Source organism: Chlamydotis macqueenii, chromosome 3, assembly GCF_036417535.1.
Source record: "Chlamydotis macqueenii isolate bChlMac1 chromosome 3, bChlMac1.mat, whole genome shotgun sequence".
Lineage (NCBI taxonomy): Eukaryota > Metazoa > Chordata > Aves > Otidiformes > Otididae > Chlamydotis > Chlamydotis macqueenii.
In genome coordinates, this window is record NC_141558.1 from 65,341,908 (window position 1) to 65,359,688 (window position 17,781).

At 43.3% G+C, this 17,781-nt stretch overlaps 1 protein-coding gene across 10 annotated transcripts in view; it reads right to left on the reverse strand.

Annotated features, from left to right (window-relative positions):
- Positions 1–2,081: 2,081 nt before the first annotated feature.
- HIVEP2 (HIVEP zinc finger 2) overlaps positions 2,082–17,781 on the reverse strand; it is a 141,546-nt gene continuing 125,846 nt past the window's right edge. For all 10 annotated transcript variants that reach the window (XM_086744760.1, XM_086744759.1, XM_086744762.1 and 7 more), the window contains 4 exons: positions 15,509–15,684; positions 12,829–12,930; positions 11,374–12,284; positions 2,082–4,585 (listed from right to left, as the gene is read on the reverse strand). In XM_086744760.1, coding sequence (XP_086600886.1) covers positions 3,770–4,585; positions 11,374–12,284; positions 12,829–12,930; positions 15,509–15,684 — 2,005 coding nt within the window. In that variant the 3' untranslated portion in view covers positions 2,082–3,769. The remainder of the gene's footprint in view (positions 4,586–11,373; positions 12,285–12,828; positions 12,931–15,508; positions 15,685–17,781) is intronic.

The following is a 17,781-nucleotide window of genomic DNA, read 5'->3' on the forward strand; positions in this document are numbered from 1 at the left end:
ATTTCATCATATGTCAGGTATTTTCAAAGACCCACTCAGTGGAGCAGGTCCCTTGGAGGATCTAGGCCAAGAAATACGTAGTTTCTGGTGTTCAGGTCAGTTTGGGAGGGGAAGAGGCATGAAGCAATTCCAAGGAGAGACATTCAGCTTGCGACCAAAAGCAGGAAACAGCCTCAAAGAAGGAGGCACCTTGTAAATCTAGATGCCGCTGGGGTTAAACAGGAGCTGACTGCAACATTCTCCAATTGAAATTTTTGTACTTAAGTCGCTTGACTCCATTTGGGTCTGTTATAGCTAACCATGTCCTTTATTGGCGCTAATTCTTAGCCACTGCTGGCAATGTGTCCTGCAGCAGGGAAGTCCACATAAAGGTGTTTAACATGCGACAGGGTTACTGCCCTGAGTCAGAATCTAAATCTTCATAAGAGGACTGCGCAGGCAGTTATATGAGACCAATATGCTCTCTGTTTGCTGATGAAAATAAATCCTGAAGTGACTCTGGTGACAGTATTCTGCAAGGAGGGAATAAAGAGATCTTGCCAGAGCATCTGTAATTCCCTTGTGCTTTACAGAAGACATATGGATCTTCATAGAAAATTATAACCTCCTTGAACAATATAATAGGTAATTATATTCGTGACTTAGAAATTCTATAGCACACTGCATATAAAAAATCCTCATTCAGTTCTGCAGTTTTCTAGAGTGCCCTGTTAAATCTCTTCTTTTCATCGGTTTTAAAAACACAGAACTTTCACATCAGAGACCGCAGAGTTACTGATCTTGGTCCCATTAGACGTATGTGCACCCACCACACCAAGTATTTTGGAGGAATCCCCTCCCCATCGCTCTCAGAGGAGCTGTTGGTACGCACAGGTGCCACCAGTCTTGCCCGGACACCAACATCCCCGGCCAGGAGCCATGCAGCTGCATTCCCGCAGCACTGAGCTGCTCAGGCGCAGCGCGTTGGCTCAGGGCACAAACACAGCCCCACACCATCGTTACTGCTGACGGCTCGGAGCCGGCTGCACTGGGGAGCAGTGCAAAATTATCCGCCCCTGGTCCTCATTGCTGTACCCACTATGTTGGTTCCAAAAATCACTCCTCCTCCACATCCCTTCCAAAGCGTGAAAAGTGGTCATCACTGATGCGTAGGCCTGCATGAGGGTATGTTTTTTTCAAAGCATGGTATGAGCATTAACTCATTAAGAAAATACAATTAAGATTATAAGTACCTGAAACCTCTTTAGAGTTGCTCCATTGTAACCCAAAAATATCACGTCATTTCAGCGATACTTGCTCAATGATTACAAAAAAAAATAACGCCCCAAGGCTGAAAAGGTGGCTGGCAAATTGCAGCTGCAAATTAATTAAAATAATCAAACAAGCCAGAGGTAACTCCTACAGTAAGGGGGTTGCTTAGAAAGGCAACGCTAATACAGCATTTACCACTGGGGGTTGCCTGGTTCCCTTCTAATAAAATATCTGTGATTACCTGATTAGCTGATCATGGTGCAGAGCATTTGTTCTCAGCACAGCCAAGGGGGAGAAGAGAGAGGCTTTTATCAGATAAGCCTTGTTTATTTAGAATGTATAATTGACTTCTGTTTTTTATGAAAGCATGATCCAACAAGCTGCTCATCTCCAACTACATATACTGCTGCTCCTCTCTCCAGTCTGAGATAAGCCAGTTTTCTGGCATGCGCTTATCTTGGCAAGGTTACCATAATGATCTGGATTAAAGGTAGGAACACTGCAACAGATACGAGAAACCATCCTTGGATAGTAAGATGCGGTCACCGTCCATTATGGTATTACACTTGTCACATGCCGTCGTGCTAGAAATACGACAACGTACCAGCTGTGGTTCTGCCCCCACATGGTATTACTGGAGAAATAAAGTGGTTTAGTTTGATAATATCTGTGGAGGCCAAAAGATGATCCACATTTTTCACTGCCGCTCACATTCCTAAGGGCACTCCTTGTGGAGGAAAGCAGCACTTGGGAATAAAAGGTTCTGAAAATATAATGCCACGCCAATGAACTTGGAAAATGCAAAGAACACATGAAAACTAGACACCTCATGCATGTAACTGTATATTTATTTCTTTTTAAAGAACACTCCTTAAATGTATTGTAAGTCAATATACAAACTTGGTTTCACAGATTTATAATCCACTAAATAGCACAAAATATAATCCAGGTTGTTGGTTTCTTTTCTCTGTGTGTGTGAGTGTGTGTGCGTGCGTGTGCACATGCACACACACATGCTGCTGGTGGTAGTGGAAACCCACCACATGTGTTCAAACACAAGCCCGGGATCCTCCTGACTTTCCTCTGGAGCAAACCTCACCCAGATGGAGACTCTGCTCTGGAAGACTGCAACTTTCTTGCCTATGAATCCTGCTCCTTGAAGAAGCCAGGGTGGCTGCACTCTCTGCCTTGCTGGCAGGGCCATGCTCCTCCATCCATGGGACGGGATGGGATGGGAGCCTCCCCTGAAACTGACCCAGGTACCGCAGCAGGGAGTGACCAACCCTGGTGTTCAAATGCAAGCAAACACCCTTTTTTCCCCCTAGAAACCCCTCTCTGACACTCCAGGGCACCTCTGCGAGGCACCTACGCCCCAGTCAGCCCTCGTGAGCAGGGGACTGCCGGGGCTCGGCGGGTTGCCGCTTGTGCTGGTGCGGCCGTAAGGGCCTCGCCACCCTGCTGCTGGAGGCAGGGGAGCGGGTCAGGCCACGGCCGGACTCTGCCTCCCGGCAGCCAGCAGTGCCCCGGCTCTGCACCTACAAACCTCACCTCTCCCGGTGACTTATACAGACAGCACCAGTGATGCACCTGCACGTATTTACATGGGGTGGAATGTCTTCCCAATAGCTTTTTAAAGGAGTATATAGATCAACATGTTCACATAAGACCAAATACTTTTAATATATTTATAACTGTTTTATAAAGCTTTGAAAAAACTCACAATAGCACATTGTTTTACTTTAATGCTTTACGGTACTATCAGTTTAAAATCACAATCAGCACTTAAGTTATAGTCAATTCGGCAAACAAGAGACAAAAAAAAATTACAAGAGTTAAGAACTGACTGATACATCCTTTATCTTTTTTTTTCTTTAACTAATGCATAAGTGCAGAATAAGATAAGATACTCTAGTTTAAATATCTTGTTTTACAATATACATTTTGTCCTAATTACGCAACAGTAAATCCCATGCTTCACATAGAAAAGCAATCCACAACATTAAGAAAAAAATTTACAATTTATGAAACAAAGTAAATAAATATTAGTATTACAGAATCAGAGCTGTACATAAAAGCTGTTCAGTTTTAATCATATAAAAATATGTTTTAGTGCAACCTCACATATATTGATGCTGTTTTGCTTTACATCATTTAGATCCAAGTGTCCAAAAAAGGAAAGAAATTACATTTATTACAAAGCAGATACACAAATTCTAAAATATGTACAAATTACTGCTAAAAAAATGCTTATAAGAATATAAGCAAAGTAAAGAAAAGGCACAAACATCTGTACAATTTAAAAGTACCAGACCCAATAAGAATTTCAAATTTACTTTTGGTCAGGCTCATGATGACTTCTTATTTTATCTAATTCTTTTGATATAACAAAAGTATATATAATAGCAAACTACTGTAACTTAGAACAGGCATGCTGTAAAGTTGAATACTTCTTCTATCTCTAGAAAAAAAAAATAAAAGTGGGGTAAATGTATGGGTGAAAGTCTCCATGCATCTCAGATCAATGTGGCTTGCTCTTCTCAGATGACGGATCTTTTACGTCCTGTGTGCTTGATGGGGGCTCACTTCTGCTGTGAAAGCCCAACTGCCGGACGTCCACAAAGCTCTTGCTGTAAAAGGTGGGATGGGCTAACGCAGTCTGTGATGTACCAAAACTGTCCTGTTCACCACCATGCAAGTCAGGATGGGTGGCTGAGGCACAGGTCTGGCCCGGCTCAGATCCACTAAAGTGTTTAATGCTAAAATGTGCACTTTCTAAAGGTTTCTGGTGAGGCTCAGAAGGCCTCGGCAGCGGCTCCGCCCCATGCAGAACGGCTTCTTCTGTGGCGATTCGCAGAGAGGCTATGGCTTTTGTACAAGTCTGTATGTTCTCCTCCTGCTCCCTCTCGGTGGCTACGACACTGTCCTCCGACGTGCTCTGCGTCAGCAACAGCAATGGAGAGGACGCGCTGGAGGGAGCGGTGGGGTGCAAGCTGTGTGGAGAGGTACGTTTCTCGTGGTGCTTAGAAATACTATACGATTCTTTTGTAAGGATTTCTGCAGCTCCTCTTTGCTTCTCCTCAGAGCCTTCCCTCTGCAGGGTCAGAGTGGACGGAGAATGTAAACCTGAAAGGGCCACTGGTACTGAATGGACCATCTGGATACCCCCGATAGGCATCATGGGGATGGGTGCTCGGATCTGTTGCTGGGAGTGTAGTGGAAGATGACTGAAGACGTAGTCGCTCGGACCTTCGGGGAACGGGCTAGACCCGCGGTGCTCCATACCTCCTTTTTCTCCATATACATTGAAGTAAGGCCCCTGAGACAACCCCCTTCTCTGTAACCAGAAAAAAAAACAAAAGAGATGTCAGCGCTGCTACTAGCAAAATTCTTGTCTGGCTGCCAAACCACCTATCTGCTTTCCTGTCTAACACAACCTCCCATTCAGGCAGCACCTTTCATCCAGATGGATCCCAAAGCATTTGGAAAACTCCATTAATTTCTTATCCAAACAACGGAGGAGGTTTTGCTTAGCTCAGCCCTGAAACGCAGCAGCTAGTTAAGAGTGTTCAGCAACACAATGCAGCAATTTAGGTCAGGAAGTGAAGAGTATTATATTTAACTGAAACTGTGGAGAGAATTTGGGGTAGATAGAGTTTCATTCCCCAGGAGAAATTTGGCCAGGAGATCCATCTTACCCTCTCTTTTGCCAAACTGTGCAAACTGTACTGGTACTGGCAGTCCACACAGGGTATCAAGACTTTGTTACAGAGAAATACAGATCTGAACACTCCCTGCTTGCCACCACTGCTTGGCAGTACAGGAAAAATCTGACTGCATGTATGTATTTTCTGCCTGATGAAAGATCCTGCTCTGGAGCCCCAGAGAAGGCGCTTGCTTCTCCTACCCTCTACCCTGAGCTTTACCCAATCCTTGATGAAAAGGAATGGGTATTTCCATGGAAGTTCAAGTGCCTCTGTGCAATGAAGTTCCAAATTTTTATAGTCATTAAGACAATGGAGCACCACTTTGGCTTATCTGTAGTGTAAACAATACATAATAACAAAAGCACAGGCATTAGCTGTGAGTGAAAGTGATGATCCTGTCACAGGGAGACTCACCGACTCACAATGGGGTTGAGAAGAATGAGGGATTTTGTAACCGCTAATAAAAACCAATCTCACAATATTTTCAGTGCCTTCCCATTAGTTCTGGCCTTGGAAGAATGAATAGCTCCATCTCCACTCAGTATTAAATATATCTTGGGCTTTTGGGTTTCTCTTTTTTTTCATTCTTAACTTTTAAAATTTGCTTTCCATCTGATGATTAAGTATCATTTATTGCTGACCAAAAGAATAATGATGACTGAAGTGCAGGACAACATTTTCATAATTGTGTGTGGGATTTGGCCACACAACTCTCAGAGATTCCCACAGGAAATTAAATGAATGAAAACGCTCATCTCTGCTCTGCAAATTGATGAAACACCTCTCAATTGCCCCAGAGCTGCACTGCTACCACAGCCCTGGTGTGGCAGCCGGAGGACTGCACTGCTAAATGCAACGCATTAAAGTGGCAGCACTTCACTGCTGGGAAATCCTAGCTCTCAAGGCATTAAGCAACCTCTTGATCCCATCCCAGAGAACTGGTTTAGGGGGCAATTAAAGATTCAGTTTCTGTGCTACCCAGAGGCTCTGTCTCACTGTGCTCAGATGCTTTGTCCTGTTCAATATAAATCAACGTCGAGACAGGAAGGGTGACCCATAATCATCAGACCCGAATTTAAGAGACGTTATTATTCAGAGACTACTCTATGTTGGGATTTTTCTTATTCAGAAAGTGAGACACTTAAGTCTCATAAAAGAGAAACTGTCACAAGAAAGCACAGTGACAGCACGTTATACTGCTGAATGGGGAAAAATTTACAGAATAAACTGCAGTTGCCAAGCCACGAGACATAGTTCACCTACCCTGTCAGTTCTTCCTATCGCTAACCTCACCTCCGCACAGCTGCTTGCCCCCTTTTTTTTTCCATCTTTGGTCTGTCAACCCATTTCTCAGTCATACTGTCCTCTTGGCTGTTTCCTAAACCATGACATTTATCATGATTGCATCTGATGTGAACTTAGGCTAAGGGAAATACAGCAAAAGCAACCAAAAAAAAAAGGAGTAAAACTCGTTGAAGAACAAACCTAGTCACACACAAATCTCTAATTGAGAAAGACACCGGCTTCGTGTTGTACCCTGCCACAGTTTCAAAAGGGAATAGAACAACAGTCTGTCCTTGGCAGATAGAGGTGGCTAACATGACAGAAACTGCTATACGCCTCAAGATCAGCAGTATCATCCGAAATATGTCCTACACGCGCAATTTTTACATAGACAGTGACAGTGTGTGCATGTCCACTGGATGCCTTCCAAGCTTGGCTGAACACATATCAGATTATCTTCCTCTAGCTCTGGCAGGTAAGTTTGGAAATGGCCAACATAAACGGTTACAGGCATCAATAACTGTTCATACCGCTTATCCTGCTTTTATTTCCTTTACCACTAACTAGCATTTTCACACCTACAAGCAGACACAAATATACATATTCACTGGGAAAGACTGAATATCAGAGGAGCTGTCTTCTTTTAACAAACATCCTGAAAATCCAAAGACTTTGTTCTGTTGACAGGGTGAGTATTAGATCCCACCACTGAGCACAGTGCAGAAAGTGACGGTATCTTTTTGCGGTGCAGTCAGAATGGGTTGCTGCCAGCACAGTGAGATGAGCTCCTCTCTTTGTCAGGTGATGGAATCCAGTTTGTTTCCTATGAATTCTCATTTGTTGCAGTTTAGCATATTTCCCCCCAACTCCAGGTGACATATAATTTCCTAAGCAACAATATTCTGTAGGAGCTTTTCACTAAACTCTCTGACCTGGTCATAAAGCTATACTGCCACACCATACCCCTGAGCAAAGCCATATCCAGCTTCATAAGGCCCCCAGAATGCCTCAGGGATGAGATAGGGTTTACCCTGTATCTGGTACATTACCCAAACCAGGCTATGGGGGATTAAGAGGAAGATTACATTTCAAAGCCAAGCACCCTTCACAGACATCCTCCTGGCAGTCTCAGACCACCTCTTGCAAAAAAAGATGTTGCGTGGAAAACAATCTCTTTGATTACCATATTGTAATGTACTTGAGGCCTTTTAAAGTTAAAAAACAGAAAATGTTTAACTCTATTGTGAAATTCAATAACAGAGCATATTACCAATGTCCTTTCCAAAATACATGATGCTTAATAAAGTGACCATAAATCTGTGTGGACTTCAGTTTCAGGATCAGCTTGATTTGCAGTCCTACTGACAATGCACCACAGCAGCCCACATACATCAGTGGATCTATTTACAGTTTACCTGGACTTTAGAAGTTTTATGCTGGCTTTCTATACAGGAATGCATTTCACTTAAGATGATAAAATATTGAGCGCTTTGGAAATAATTTAATACTCATATGTCTGGGACGATCAAAGGATCTTAAGTCCTATTGACTTTGAAGTGGACAGAGGTACCTAACTCCGTTCAGCTCTTCTGAATATATTGAGACAGGCTTCAGACCCCAAAATGAATGACAGGTGCAAGAAAAGAGCAACACAAGCAAAATCCACTATCTCCTAGAAGCTAAAACAGTTGCTAGGGACAAGCATGTATCGCTCACAGCAAGATGTATTCATGGTCTCATTCCGTCCAGCCCTGTGACTGGAAGAAGAGGCAAAAGCTCTGGTCCATGCTAGGAAGAAGCAGGGTGCACTAGGAATGGGGACAAGAAGGAACAGAGTGAAACTGTTTGTGCTCAATCCCATGTTCACAATGTAAGCGTTGGGGGGTTGGAGAGGAAGGTTGCTTCTGACTAACCCTGCCGTAGTCTCTTCCTGCTCACTTGAATGCCCACTCACAGTTTAAGTGCACCTGCTGCACTCCCGGTGCACATTTTCTGGTTTAACTTCCTCTGAGAACAATCCAGGTCACTTACTCCAACATTGCTCTGCAATGCGTGTCAAAGCACAATAAATACGACAACAGAGACAAGCACCTGATCCAAACTAAACTGCTCCCAGAGATGCACTCAGGGTGCCCAAAAGTAGCCTTCTCATGTCTCCTCTTTCTCTCAGGACTGGCATAAAATGACTGGGGAGAAGAATCAGAGCCCTTCAATAAAGGCACCAGCCTCTTCAGAAAGGACAGAAACCTCTGGCATTGACAGAAGCTAAGATTGTGAACATACTTAGAAAGAAATGGGGATCTGCCTTTAAATTTAAAGACAGGCATTTAACTTGCCAAAGCCAAATGTGCACAAGCATCAACCAGAGCCTTAGGCTACTTTGTAGAGAGTATCCTATGCAATAGTGTACCCTATTATTAACTGCCAAAGGAAAAAAAAAAGTATATTTTTCTGTATTTTTGTACAATCTACAAAAATAGTTACTTCGCACTCTTTTCCACTTCCTAAAGAAACAATTTCAATTGCTTTCTATGTGGTGCTTTCAACGCCAGAGCACTTTACAAGCTCTTTGCACAGGACCACCAAAGTGCATGAACATTCAAGGGGAAGTAACATGAAGTGGAACTAGACCAGCACTGGCCAAAGAGACTAGAGCAAATACATCCATTTCAGTGGAGAAAAAGTAAAACTGGCCTCTTCAGGGAGCTGCAGGCAGCAGAAGCACAAAACCGCGCTTATTCCTGCAAGGACTAATTGGGAACCAATGCAGCTCTGAAAGAGGAAGCAGGATTGTAAGCTGGCATCTGCATCACTGATGCAGTTGCTAATCATGTTCTTATTTGTTGGATTTCACTTCTCTGAAAGTGAAAAACAGCCTTTACTCCTTTTTCTTCTCTGGCAGCTTTCATTTATAGCAAGTTCAGGTGTTATTTGTCTTCCCACACACTGAGTATAATAACTTGGTTTCACCTAAACTCAACTACTCCTTGGCTAAAGTATGTCTTCCAGAAGGGCATGAAGAGGTGGGGAATCCATCTTTCCTTCCTTGCAGTCATTTGTTGAGAAGGGCAATCATCCTCACTTGCCATTTCTGCCATTTTTGTTATTAAATTTGCCTGGGCTCCACTTTCAGTGACGCCTGTGTTCAGGTTCCAGTCACTGTACTGAGATCTGGGCTTCTCTCTCAAAACACTCAACATGCCACTGAGTTACTGATGCTTTCTGTAGGACAAATAATCTTTTGCATTGGATTTTTCACTGCCACATGCATGACTCCACCTCAAAAATAAGGTAAGTGCTAAAAGCCCATCTGGCATGGTGGACTTTCCAAAAGAAGGAGCTAAGGGTGCTAAGAGAGTCCTTACAATGTGCTAAACGCCTTGCTGGAAGGTGTGCATAACACACAAGGCAAACATTACAGCAAGAACTGTCAGATGGCCAAGGGTGACTGTTACATACCCTTTTGCCAGCATCATCACACATCCAAAATCTCTAGTACAGGATGCCAGTGAAAGTGCCTCATGCAGGACATTAGAGACTTGGGCTCCCTGCACAATATCAGCTGTAGCATCTCATATAATCTGTTTCATTTGATACTAAGACACCATGACTGTTAAACTGGTGGCTCATTATCCTCTTTTGTGCTTCCTTACTTTGTCAGTAGGACTGCTGGCTGGATTTGTATCCTCTCTCAGCTATGCAGCAATCACCCCTATGAGAGTACAGCAGGGTTTCAACATGCCCTTCCTCAAGGACCTCTTAGTCAGCCACCCTGCTCCACTGCTCTCCTCAACAACTTGCCAAGCCATGGGGCCACGTCTAAGATGTGGGAGAGGTGCCTATGTAGCTCTCTCCTATACAAACGGCCACTCACATTGCAGCTTTCCCTTATCCTCCTGAAAAGCTGGGAACTCACTTTTGGATCTGCCAGGCTGGGTGGCATCTTGGCTCTATTCGGTTCATCCCTACTCCAGCCATCTTTGCCCAGCTGCATCCCTCGTTCCATTCCCAAGTGCAGGTGATATATCAGCCTGGCTCCACAGAGCAATTCACCCCAGAGCTCTGGAAACATTGATTTTATGAGCTCAGTGTTCAATTCCTCTCCTCTACACAGAAGAATCACAAAGATTACACAAAAAGCTGAGAAAACTGGCAATGGAGAAGCGGGGAGGAGAGCCGTGCTGGGAGGACGGCATGGAGGAAGGAGCACTGAGGCAGCAGGAGCCTGTCACAGCTTGCCCGGGTTGAATCCACACATATGGGCTGACAAGGCAGGCAGTGAGAGGACAGCAGCACCAATAAACGTGGCAAGAGAAGCATACTACATAAATAAATAAATTCATACATAGTGAGGCTCTTCCTTAGCATTAAAGACCAATTATTTGTGGAGAGTGCTTTATGAATGCTAGGGCCTGTCAAAAGTGCCAAGTCGGCAGTTTCTGAGAGCTGATTTACCGAAAGGGAACAGCACAGACAGCAGCTGTGCAAGTTTTGCATATTTCCATTTCCACCCAGACAGTTGTGTCCCTGTTGAAACAGCCAGTCGTGATGGCACTTTCTGTGGGCAGACAGTTGCCTGCTCCTGTCACACGATAACAGCCTTTAATCTGTAGTCACAGATCCCGATTTCGATGGGCACTCTGCTTTTCCAAGAGGTTCCATTTATTTTAGTGGTTTTATTGTATTAAACAATATGTCGGTGATGGGCACCATACTGCAGTATCAAGGCCTTAAGCCCTAATCTGGGCTCAATCCCATCCAGTAGTCTGGGAGATAAAAGGTTTTATAGTGCTGTAACAAGCCCCACACTCCATGTAAGCTTCCTGGGCTCTTTTAAAATAAAGACAGGAGCAGTTAATATAAGTCAGCCTAATTTCACTGAAGTTAATGGAGCTACTCAGGCTTGTACCAAGTGAAGATTTGACCCTTAGGCTGACTCTATGACATCTAACTGAGCCAACATCTCAACTTGGTCCCAGTAGATTCCAAATTTCTGGCATTCATTCCAGGACGTCCCACCAAGGCTCAAAGCTTATGCCTTCTTCTACAAAGCTGCAAAGTTTTTAAAAATACTATGCACAGATTAGGTAAAGAGTACTGGTTTTGACAAGTGAAAAAACTCTTTCATACTTACTGAATGCCCCACTGGAATAGATTCAGACTGCAAATATTGACCCATGGACAACGCGGGATTATGGTATAAGCCCCTCCGGGGAGACGCGGCTCTAACGGAGGCCATATATCTCCTCTCTCGCCTAGGAGATAAATCTCTTCGAACAGATGCATCTTTTCCTGGTGACATTGGTCTCCGTGGTGATAGGTGACGTCTTGGTGACACATCTCGTCTTGGTGATAACTCTCTCCTCAGCACAGCCTCCTTTCGTGGGGAAAGGTGCCTCATGGGTGAAATATCTCTTCGGGGTGACAGATGCCTTCTGGGTGACAAATCTCCTTTTGGCATTAAATACCTCTTTGGTGAGTTATCTCTATAGGGTGAAGAATCATAGCCGGGTGATGACTGTTGACTGGAAGGTGAGAGGTCCCTCGGAGATGAACTGGGGTCTAACGAAAGCACGTAATCCTCATCCATGCAGCTAGGTATGTCTAACCTGTCTTTATCGGGCTCTGAATCAGTACTCTTGCTCTGGAAAAACCTCTGATATTCTGTCATCTGTGAGTCTTCGCAAGAGTCGCTTGATGTTATAAGATGAGTAACCTGAATGCTAGGTAAGGTGACCAAGTAACTGATGAGGGAGGAGTGTCCCATGGAAAGGGAGCCCTCAGGGGAAGCCCCCTGCGACGCCCCAGCTGAGTTCACCGACAGAGAGGAGAACCGAGGGGGCTGCGGGCTGGTGCTTCTTGATCTGGTTTTTGGTGTCGAGTCTCCCTGAGTATCATCAAAATCATCCTCATCTTCATCGTCATCGTCATTGTCATCGCCATCCTCGCCATCTGACTCCTCCGCGTCAGAAAACTGGTGCTCTGCTGACAGGCCTGCCAGGTTGCTACTCTTCTCAGCCTCCTGCTGCATGTCCTCCATGTTTTCTGAAATAGCCATGGCAAGTCAAAACGGTGAGCACACCCCCACCTCTTACACCTTCTGCCACATGCATTCCCCACCCAGAACATGCATTGCTGTCACTGGATGCTCTTCATCTGGGATGACTGCACAAAGCCATTCTTCATAGTCTCAAATCATAATTTTTCATAATAATATCTTAAACCTCTGTACTTGAAAGGAAGTATAAAAAGCAAATTCACCCTACCTGACCTTGCACTTTTGCCGAATGTTGCCATCTGTCACATCTAAATTGAAAAGATGGGCTACTTTGTATGAGACAGATGACAACAGGTCACACTTTTATTTCTAGCTCCTCCTCACGTATCTTAATAAAAAATTTAATTAATTCAGACAAATGGATCGGATTTATTTTTTATACTTCCTGTTTATTGAAAAGATGCCTCTTAATTAAAAAATGCCCCAAATACTCTTAATATATTTTCCCATGCCAGCCACTGTGCTAAAGTGCAATGAGTCATTTGCATACTCCAGAGGCCATTCCAAGTAAATTAAATCATTCTGACATACCTGCTTCTTCAGCTTCAGCATCATCTACGGATGTCATTGATACTCCAAGCTCCAGGCATTTTTTCATGTGTGCTTTAGACTTCATATGTTTTGTCAGATTTCCTGTGGATCAGAGATACATCTAATTAACGGACAACAGCAAAGATCAGGTTTTGGTGTATCTTAACTCCGTTATCCTGCAGATGGGGGATTTTAGTTTAAAAAAAAAACCACAACAGACAAGGTTGACTCATCCAGCCTATTGCCCTCAGAGCCTGTTTTAATGAGAGTGGGTTTTTATATCTTAAAAAAAAAAACAACCTTAAACTTGGGGCCTGAGAGGTATATAGGCATCTCTCCAATTTTCCACAAGACATTTAGGCACTCCAGCAAGCTAAAAAACTCGCTTTTGGATGTTATCTATCCCTGTGCTCAGTGTTTGTGGTATGTACAGACTGCCTGGACATCGAAGTAGATTCAATACACACCAGACGTTCAGGGCTCACACTCCTAGTTTCACAGTGGTACTCTCAAGGTAAGGGCTCCCTCATTTATTTCACAGGTAGGCTTCAAATGTTCAGTGTGTTTGAAGCATCTTGAAGCAAAAGTACTCCATAAAAAGACATTTATGGGAGACTCCTCTATGCAAGTTTACCACCTAGCTTCAATCTCTGAACTGAGAGGAGTTGTACTTACAGCATTCACCTGGGATGTAGGAAAACCAGGTTCAGCTCCCTGCTTTGTAGTACAGATCTGAACCAGACACAGCAGGGATTTGAAATCAGATGTCCCATTCCCCTGAGGGAGCAATCTAACACTAGACTATTGACTTTCTGGAGTGCCTGTCTTGGTCTGTTTTTTCACAGATAAGAAAGCTGGGTTGAGACTGGCCCCAAGAGACATTTCATGGCAAAGAATCTTGAGCACAAAGCACAAGCTGGAGAAACAAGAATACTGCTCTAATCAACTAGGCATTTCAGTCACATTTGGAACACCCAACAGGGAAAGCATGGCACAAGCAAACCCAACCCACTACCAAAACATAGTGCTTCTTAGCTCAAGGAAAGTACTCTGTGAAGGCACCTATGCTGCTTTTGGGACCTCAGCTAGTGTCTCCAGATGGTGCATGTGCAGGAACACTGCACCACTCTGTTGGTGTGCTTAGAAGCTCACAAGCCAGGCTTCTCTCCTGACTTTCAGTCCTGGCTATTTCAAGTAAGTCCCTTCTCAGTAAGAGTTTCTTATTTTGCCAGTGCACTGCATGAAAAGTCTAACTCGGCCACTGATGCCTCTGGATGGCTAAATGCTCAGGGTGTGCAATGAAACCTAAGTACCTCTGAAGGTCTGTCCCTTACTGTTCTCAGGAAAATAGCAACAATAGTTACGAGGCGGACAACTGCTCATAAGAGTAATACACCAGTTAAACTCTTCTACTTTGAAGGCTAACTTAGTCTCTTCCTACTCATGCCCTTCTTGTGCAGTAGCATACCACCTCATCATTGTTTCTTCTCCTCTGCCAGAAATGCCAACCTCAGCAAGCAACTTCACATTTCTTTCCATGCCATCTCTTCTGCCTGGAATGTCCTCTCTGAACACAGTTGCAAAACCACAGTTCTCCTTCAAGTCCCTTCTCAAGACCCATTCCTTCAGCAATGTAAAATGTAAACAATGATCCAAGAACAGCTCACCAGATGGTCTATTGGGACTACAAATGAGCAGCTCCTTGTCTTTGTCTCTACACCCCCATGAAAGTTCTCATCTTAAATTAGGTTGATGGGTCTACTACCATCCATCAGCTATTCCCATCTTTGGCAGAGGAAGAAGTGCTGGAGTCATGGAAACTATTACAATTCTCAATCCTCAAAACAGCCATGAAGCTGCACTGGGATCTTGGGAGAAATTTCCTTCAGCTTCCTCTCTCTCCCACTTCAAGTAAGTTCACCACAGTGGGACCAGAACCCATTTCCCTTGTCTGACAAAGGGAAGCTAAGAAACTGAGAATGTAAGGCTCATTTGGGCTGTGCTACAAAGAAATGCTACCAAAGAAAAGGATTTTTTTTCTGTTAAGGAGATAGTTGGAAGGCAAATCCAAATTACAAAGAAAAACATTATCTGTGGCCTCAGGGTGACAAATAGAAGCTTTTTTCTGTGCTGATAAATACAAGTGAATACAAGTTATCAGATCTCTATTCATAATTAATGCCACAGTGGATGGAGTGGCCCATCTGGGAGACATATATTATTTATAAACTTGAAACTGACCCACTGTAAAGCCCGTGAAGGCATGTTTTCCTCCACAGCTGATGCTCTGCTTCTACATTATGTCATAACAAGTGTGCTCTCCTGGAGGCATTTAAGTGTTGCTACAATTAAAATTTGCACCATGTAACAATTTTGGCAGAAAGTATTATTTGTAAGGGCGGTTCTTATGCTACTACATTTTTCTGCAGACAGATGGATCAGTCAAGAGCCTATAGCTCTTAATGAAGCTATTCACGGAGTCTCAGAGTCTCACAAAATCCCTGGATCAATTAAATAGAAGAGAACTTCTCTCATGAAGTCCTGTGTATATGAACACACAATAATTTTATTCTGAAGAAAATTCTCTCCTTGATTGCAAAGGGTGCTTGGATCCCAGATGGCAAAATAGCTCAAGATTTGTTTGGGAAGCGGCGAGAGTTCAGCAAAAAGAGTCAAGTACCTTTAGTTTTGAAGGCAAAATTGCACAACTTGCATACATAAGGCCGGACATCAGTATGAGTGCGGATATGCTTTTTGAGCATGCTTGGCTTTTTGCAGCGAATTCCACATTCTTCACAAATGTACTTTCCTCGGCCACGACCTCTGACATAGACATAATCCTCATTTGATTTATACCTGTTGGAAGAGGGCAAGCATATAATCAAACAGATTCTAGGTCACATACACGCACAAATATCACCTCTATGCATCTGATCCAGTTTATATCTCATCACAACAAAACCACAGAAGCCCATAGGAACTACTGCATTTTCAGGCTGGAACTTGTAAGTATTTGCCTTTCAGGGAATTCACTGGCCCCAATGTATTTTAACAATATGAGACCAAAGGGTTGCAGTATGAGAGTAGTCAGAAAACAGATTAGCTACCATTCCTATAGACACAGCACATCTGCAAGTAGGAGACTGCAGATTGGATTTAGTTCAGTTAACTGTAGTCTTGTACAACACAGGCATCTATCACCACCGAAAACAGCGTTGTTTCGTGGCACAGTTCATTTAACTCTTTTAGTGTATTTATCCCTTGGGATCAGATAAATCACATCCTAGAAATGCCCCTTTCTCCCGATTAAGCATAATGGGAATGCAGATGACTAGCAAGGACATACACATTTACACTACAGAGTCCTGAAGTTCCAGAAGATTGATCCTAAGGGACACCAAGTTGAGTTCACTCAGGCACGTGCTGCTTTAGAAGTAAAACAGGAAACTTTCAACCTGCATACTTAGCAGAAAGCTGCTAAAGGATTTTTTCTTAGCACAGGCGTAAGCGTTCCATGCTATTTTTGCTGATTACATAGTGTGTAGTTAGATAATAAATGATATGCAAATCTATGTAAAGCTGTACATTGCCTTTAGTATCATGATAAATTGTTAATACTGAAATCTAAAAGGCCCCAGGGGATCTGCTCAGGCTGTTCTGAAGTTTGAAGAGCACTGGGCATTCCCTAGAGAGACGATTTCATCCTCATTCACTCAAAGTAAAATGCAGTAATTGTGACAACTGAAAAATAATATTTTTTCTGGCCTCTGTCCTCCATTCCCCTTTCCTTAAGCAGCACAAAGTACTTTCAGTCACCGTGTGGATGTGCATGTGGATCGTTGGTACTGACAGTCAGCGCTTTAAATAAATAAGGGACTGTGTGAAAGATTCTGCTAATGTGATGATAACTCTACAAGAAGCAAGTAGCAATTTTTGGGTTACAGAGCTGGAACATTTTTCAAATGTGCTTTTCCTTAGATGAACACTTCTTCCATATGTTCAGCTATATCACTGACAATATAAATACTGAAGCTAGTATCTTAGCAATACATAACACACTGTCCTGTTCTCATGTCCATCTTGTTATCTATTAAACACATCAGCTCCTCTTTCAAATGTGGATGCCTAAATTCACTTCTTTTCATCTACTTTCCAAAAAAGTTGGCACTCTCTCTTTTTCTCCATTGTCCCTGGCACCATGGGCAAAACTGGCAGAGACTAATGTCATTTAATATTTAGCCATCTCTCCAGCTGGGTTTTTGTAGAACATTTCTGGGATTCTGCTTTTCTGTCTGCCTCGTTTCACAGGTTCCCCTTCATACACGCATGCCAATGACTCCTAGTCCTCTCTCTATCCACTGCTTCATCAGCTACCTCCAGGCTTTCTCCCACAGACAGAAAAACTGTTCATTATTGTTTGAAAGACTACCATTTTATTCTTTTCATCTCTTCTCACAGTCTGATTTTGCTGAGATGGAGTCTACCATATCACCCCTGATTGACACTGGTAAGATAAATGCTGTGTTATAACATGTGCTTTTCTGTTGCTCCATCTCTGCTCTTCCTCCGCCTGACCTCATTCCACCAGCTTCTGTCACCTGTCACATCCCATTGGGCACAAAGACAATTCGACAAGAACTGTCTCTTCATCATTCATATGGACGATTCTTGACCATAACTGACCTTGACTCTCTAAGTATGCTTCACCACAACAATGACTGTAAAAGAAATTACACACACACATTTGACATTTAAAGAAGGTCTGGTTCAAAAACTGAAACATCAGAAGACTGAGTCTATGGTGTTTATCTTTCTAGTTCCCAGGAATATTAGATCTTACTATTGACTTGTGCCTCTCAAAGCCTTCAGTAATTTCCCCCTTCCCATTACATAACTTTTATATAAGGACTACAGTCACTGCTGCTCTGAGCTTGATTTGAATGGGACTCTAGA